A 6,774-nucleotide genomic window follows, 5' to 3' on the forward strand; every position below is an offset into this window, starting at 1 on the left:
AACAAACTCAGGGGAACTGAAAGCACAAAAAGAATATCTGACTTGGAGCAAATGGAAGCCTATATACTGCAGGGGGAGTAACCACAAGGATGGAACAACCCAGGAACTATAGGAAGGGGGGGGGGGCAGGGGAACAGACTGATAAAAACTCTGGGTTAGGAGCAGTTGGACCCCACAGGGCCTCTCCTTCACCTTGAGAAGAGGAAACATTTATTCTCTAAAGCAATTTCACCAGAAGGACTCTGGATTCACAATCACCAGTGGCAAAAGAAAGCAAAGGTGAGGCTAAAAACATCTGAGATTAGGAACCTATACAAGAATAGATTGTCCTCCCCCAGAACATACCTATGAACAATTATCAGTCAAGAGACTAAGGCTGCTTCTACAGAAAAGCAGAAGATCCCCAGAAAAAACAACTGCAGATATTAACATTTTGGGGATCAGTACAAAAAACTGGCTCATCACTCCCTACCCTAAGTATCCTTCAGGGCTTATTTCAAATGCCCCATTTTCCCTAAAGCATTCCTCAAGGCTGAATGTGATCGTCCACTGTCCCGGGCCCACAGCACTTACCCAGAATCACTCTTGCCCTCATCTGTACAGATCTCCTGTTCTGCCCCAATTTATCTACAAAATGAGATTAGGTTTTTCAGGGCAGGAACTCTGGCTCAGTCATCTCCCTCTCCTTGCCCCTAATCCTCATCCTACCCTACCCCACGGGCATAAGAGGTAATCAAAAGTATCAATTCAATGAATTTTGTATTTGCTCAAAAGTTAGAAGGTTGAGTCCAGAAAGTACAATAACTTACTTTGTTCTAGCTATCTTATTAATAATTCCTTCTGTACACGTTTTTGCATCTTTCTTTCTGTACAAGTTTTTGCCTAGCTCTCATAATTTCTTCTAGTTAAGTAGTTGGTAGACCCATTTATAACAGTTTTAAAACATGTCACAGGTAATTCATTAAGTGAATAAGTACTAAGTACATTTAAAATTAATCAGTTATTTAATAGTGAACCCATAATTTTAATATTTAACAAGCTTTATAATTTTAGATCTGTAAAAGGAACTAAGTATTTAGAATTATACGTATACTTCCATGTCTTGAGGTGGAGAGGGGTGGTAATCAAACCCAAAATAATAAAGTGTTAGTTTACTATTAGCTGCTGTAACAATTACCACAAATTCAGTGGTTTAAAACAACACAAATTTATTCTCTTCACAGTTCTGTAATTTAGAAGTCTTACATGGGCCTCACTGAGCTACTCTCAAGGTTAGCATGATTAGATGTCTTTCTGGAGGCTCCAAGGGAGAATCTGTTTTCTTGCCTTTTCCCTGTTCTGGCGACCAAATGCATTCCTTTGCTCATGACCTCCTTCCTCCATCTTCTCAGACACCAATGGCAGGTGAAGCCCTTCCCAGCACATTCTTCCGACCTCCTCTTCTGCCTCTCCTTCTTTTAAGGACCCTTGTGTTTATATGTGTCCACCTGGGTAACCCAGCCTACTTTATTTTAAGGCCAGCTAATCAGTGACACTAATTCCATCTGCAGCTTAATTCTCCTTTGCCATGTAAGGTAATATAGTCACAGGTTTTGAGAATTAGGAGTTGGACATCTTTGGGAGCTATTCTGCCTACTATATTTTCCTATGGTTTCAGTGTGAAGAAACTGTATCCGTCCTTATGAAGCCTAACAAAACTTGTTTGAATAGTTTCATGAAGCCCAAAACTGAGGGGCCTATGTTCCTGAGACTCAAGTCCCTTCCACCCAGGCTGCATTCACAGCACTCTCTTAGGCCCACACATTGCCCAGGACATGGATGCCCTCCAGGCACACACCCAACCCACCAAGAAACATCTCATTCACTTAGAATAAACTCCTGGTTCCTGGGACTTTTTACATGATTACTGCCCTGTGATTATCCCTAAAACAGACTCAGGATTCTGAGAAAAACACATACTATGGTAGAATATTCTGGACACATGCACTGAAAAACAAAGTATATCCCTCTTCTGCCCCCACTACAGGCAAGTTTTCATTCCTCAAGACTTTCTTCTCACATAGTTGGTCCTGGCTCTGCCCTCCAGGAAAGCTCGGCCTATTCGAGTTATTAAATACCTGACTGAAGACATAAACCAATCTTCCATTGATTCGGCCCCGTCCAGTGACCACACTGTCTCCAGGAAACTACCAGAAAAACAGAAAAATAAAAGTTAAAAAAACCAAATACATCTTTTAATGAATTTGACAATTATGCCCGAATGAAAGACCAAAAAAATAAAATAACCCACCCTAAATTTCTTAAAATTCAATATGAACCAAGAACATGAAGGAATCTCCCCTTCCCCTTCTCAGCTCTGCAATAGCAAGCACTAGGCTACTGGTTCATCAACAGAGGTAACGGACACTATAGTTAGGCCTCATCTTCCTTCTTAACAGTAAAATAATCAAGACTCCCCCTAGGGCCACTGCTACCAAATGCCACAGGAAGGAGAAGGGCATATAATGACACATGGCAACTCTAGAAAGCCACACACCCCACCTCCAAGCCTTAGGGAAAACCCATCATTTTGCTTGGAATCCTGGAATATTGTGTAGCCCATAATGACTCAAACGGAGCCAGCTGATGCGATGCCAAATTCACAAATCTTTGGTGAATAACAGCATATATACAGACCTGAAGAAAACTGATCAAAAATGAATCCAGAGAACTCTGCATACCATGGAGAACATCCAATTAAAAAAAGTGTCGGTGACTCTGACTTTAAAAACTCCATAAAGTCAAAGTGTCAAAAGAGGCAAGTGGTCCTGCTTTAGGGGTCTCTGGTGCCTAGATGGACCAGAACACAACCAAGACATTTTCGCCTTTCCTTCTAAGTTTGTCACTCCATACCTGCAAGAACTCTGAACCCACAACCAGAGACCTGGAAACTGGGCCATAGTCACACTGCACAAGGTATGAACAGTCCCATTCCATTCCTTCATCTGCAAAGGTAACTGGGGGAATCTGGAGGCCCAATAGTACTTCTTCAGAGGCACTCTTACAGTTTCAGCCCTCTAACTTGAAAACTATTAAATGTACCTTGAGTTCCAGATGGCCTTCATTATTAGGCTAATGAGTAGGTCAGCAGGGCCACGGCTAGACAGTGCAACTTAGAGGCTCACACCACCATTGTAAAAAGATACCTTATTCTTATCAGCAGCCATTCCAAAATCTGCACATCTGTGTTCCACAAACATGTCGCTCTCAACAAAACTGCCAGGGTCCAGCAAGAGGCTGATCCGCTCTCTGGCAGTCAGCTTTCCCTAAAATACAACAAAAACCATTCAGTCATGTCATCATAGAGAAGGTCAGTAAGCAAGGAGTGCTTGTGAGTGGGCCACGAAGACAGGTTTTGCCCCTTCACCTCACATGAAAGCCTCTATTCCATCAACCCACCCAAAACACTGGTGTTATCAGTAGATATCAGCCAGTAAGTAAATCAGGGCAGACAGGCTACTCCAGGAGCTACCAACTGTGGAGGGTAAATAAGGAAGTGGGAAGAGGAAAAGATGGAGAGAAGTGGGGGTAAGGAGAGCCTGACCCTGGAACAAGATAACTAGTTACACAAACATTTACTGGAGACCTAAGGAGTAATAAAAAGAAGAATGGAAAAGTAGGAGGTGGAAAACTAAATCAGGCTTACTGAAGGGCCTAAGGCTACACCCCCACATTCACAAGTTTCTTCTAGGGAACCCCACACAAACTCACCTCACTAGTGTCCAACCCCAAAGACACTTTCAGGACTACTTCCTGGTTCTTCTGCCTCTTCTATGGCTTCTCCTACTATCCTACATTGGGGCTCGGCTTAGAAACCCCACACCTGACAGTGATACTATAATATGGCAACAACCCCACAGCAGGTAGTGCCTGAGATGAAAAGGAGTTAAACAGAGTGGTAAAGAGCTCATGTGAGAGGAGTGAAAAATTGCTTCTTGGAGAGGAGGTTGGAACCTTCAACTTATCAAGAGCCTCTGTTGCTTGGACTCTCAAGCCCTTAGACTAAGCCAAACACCCAGGCCTACTGTCCTCTGCCCTCTCTCCACCCCAGGGAAAAACCTCAAGTTGGCTCTTTTTTCCCCCCATAATAAAGCAGCCAAAGCCAGTGAGGTCGTTTTAAAACAGACAAGCGTATACACTGTTGTGTGGAGTAAGTTTTCCAGAAAGCAATTTAGCAACATATATTAGAGTGTTCAAAATATTCCTATCTTTTGACCCAGTGATTCCGTTTCTGGAAATCTATCCTATGGAAGTCATCCAAAAATTGCTGAAAAGGGGGTGGAGTGGGGGATTTAAATCAAGTCAGCCTCCTAAGTCAGCTCTGGCAAAAGAAAAATAGTTTCTGGAGCCTGCATCAAAACCCAGTAGGGTCCACCTAGCGAAGAGGTGGGGTGATGTTCCAGGGAGAATTCAGCAATGGGCCCCAATACAAAGCGTGCACAGGAGCACTGCCAGGCCTTTCCAAAGTATGATGTAAAAATTCCTTCAACCCAGACAGAGCCACCCCAGGGGAGGAAGGGAAAGCACTCCTGGCACCACACACAACGAAATATACATCTTGCTCCCAAGAGTTAAGAATTATTACTATCTTCTGTTTAGAATAAACTGACTCCTCAGGATTAAGTAACTTGTCAAAAAGGAATGGTCACCTTCATGTTCTTGTCAAATGGGGATTTCCATCTAAATCAACACCTAGAATTCAATCAAGAACTAGTTCGAATTTCCTCACTGAAGACCCCCAGCCTTCCACCCCAGTCACCACCCCCAGGCTTGACATGTGCCTCGGTGCCCTTCACCGCTAAGAATTTCACTTCTGCATCTTCCCGGTTATTTAACTTACTCAGCACAAAGGTCCAGTTTCACACACATGTCAGTGACGCACCGCGTGAGCCTATTTCCAAGTCCCTGGTCACCCATCTGGGCCTCAGTTTCTCCTGCTGATAAATGGCCACCCAGCTTATCTCTGAAGGCCAGCTGTAATTCTCGCCTCAAAAACCTCCCTGCCTCCGTCGCGCATCGTGCCTTTCCTACCCAGCATGTCTATGCATGCTGAGATCTTAAAGGCGTTCAGCCAGCATTGAGGAGGCAGAAGTTCCCACAAGATCCGGGAGCTCAACCCACCCCAGATTAATGTGAGAGTTTGCCCAAGTTTCTTCCCCCACCATATGCTTCGATTTTCCTGTTACCATGATGGAGCAAGAACCGTATACTACCTACCACTCTTCCTCCGGGCATGAGAAGAACACGCAGAATTTTTGTTTTGTTTCGTTTTTTTATTAAGTGCCCGTCATCGCTTCTGTAGCTCTACCAATAAGATTGTGAGGGGGAAAATACTATTTTCTCCTTTCAATAAACTGACTCCTAGCGATTAACTGGTCCAAAAGTTTATAGAAGTTAAATGGTGAGTTGTCTGGGGCCGAGCAGCTGCGACTAAAAATCCAGAAGTAAAGCACAGGGCAATGAGGCACAAAGGTGCTTATTCTCGTTTTACCTGCCATTTGGTGAAAGGCTACAGGTTCTCAAGGTGAACCCCGCCCCTCCTCGGCATCGCGCGGATTGGCTGAAAGGACTGGGGCGCCGCGAGCCGGCAACTGTGTAATAGGTTGCGAACGCCAGGGGGATGGTCGGGTCCCCCAGGACTCACTCGTTTATGCTGTGCGTCGATGCGACGCTGGCCTCCTCCCAGCAACGCGGCGCTGCGCTTGTTTTCGATGCGCTCGTTAACCGAGACGGGCTGGCTACACAGGCTGCGGACAGCACCGCGGAGACCGCCCACCACAACGCTGAGTCTTGCTCCAGCCGCCACCACGCGCATTGCTACCGCCATCTTTGCTCCGCGGCGAGCTCCCAGCCCCTGCGCCTGAGTACGCTTCTGCGTCAAGCATGGGCATCGGATTCTGCGCCTGCGCAGCATGGGTGGGACGTAGAGAGCCTATGGGCTGGACGTCACAGCACGCTTAGGAGAAAAGCCTGAGAGTTTGAGTCTCCCTACCGCTCTGGGACATCATCCTGAGAAGGATAGTACTGTCCTCAGATCTGGTGCCTTTCTTGCTGCACAGAAGATGGATTTAATCCTTGCTCTTTTCTGGCTACCTTGACCTCGAATTTGGTCGTCCCACCACCTCCAGAAAATGAGTAGGTAATAGGAGCTAACCAACATGTATTAAACACTGCCAGGTGTGGCTTAAAGCACTCACGTGCATTAGCTTATTATCCTGATTTCACAGATGAGGCAAATGAAGCACAGAGAGGTAGAGTGATTTGATCAAGAGCCAACACTAAAGATGTGGTGGAACCAGGATTCAGACACACAGACCAACTATGTGCCGCACTTAACCTCTAGTGGGTAGTTCTCAAAATGTGGGCCCAGCAGTGGGAACAAGTGGGAAATGCAGACTTTCAAATTCTCATACTCCGCCCCAGACCAACTGAATTAAATTCTGAGGGAGCAGCCAGCAATCTGTTTCACCAGACGACCTCTAGGTGATTTTGACGCCTGCTAGATTTTGAGAACTACTCCTCTAGGAATTTAGAACTGAACTCTTAGGAGCTTGTCCATCTGTTTCCCCAGCTAACAAGCAGCTCTTTAAGGCAAAGTGCAAGGTGTCTATTTTGCATTCTTAGCTACAGAAAACTACTAAAATTGATCATTAAACCCTCCAAGCTCCAGCTCACAGCTAGAGCCTTCATAAAGTCCAAATTCTGGGTTGGGACTTTGATGTTAATTCAATTCAG

General features: G+C 45.2%; 1 protein-coding gene across 3 annotated transcripts in view; it reads right to left on the reverse strand.

The window, feature by feature from the left end:
• Window positions 1-6,071, reverse strand: part of PCCB (propionyl-CoA carboxylase subunit beta) — a 98,793-nt gene extending 92,722 nt beyond the window's left edge. The window contains exons 1-3 of one of the 3 annotated variants that reach the window (XM_042955658.1): window positions 5,684-6,071; window positions 3,186-3,305; window positions 2,118-2,186 (exon numbers count right to left, since the gene is read on the reverse strand). In XM_042955658.1, the coding sequence (XP_042811592.1) occupies window positions 2,118-2,186; window positions 3,186-3,305; window positions 5,684-5,953 (459 nt within the window). In that variant the 5' untranslated portion in view covers window positions 5,954-6,071. Of the gene's footprint in view, window positions 1-2,117; window positions 2,187-3,185; window positions 3,306-5,256; window positions 5,290-5,683 lie in introns of those variants that run through there. The other 2 variants (XM_042955660.1, XM_042955659.1) reach the window with 2 other exon arrangements.
• Window positions 6,072-6,774: the final 703 nt, after the last annotated feature.

This window comes from Panthera leo, chromosome C2, assembly GCF_018350215.1.
Source record: "Panthera leo isolate Ple1 chromosome C2, P.leo_Ple1_pat1.1, whole genome shotgun sequence".
Taxonomy (NCBI): Eukaryota; Metazoa; Chordata; class Mammalia; order Carnivora; family Felidae; genus Panthera; species Panthera leo.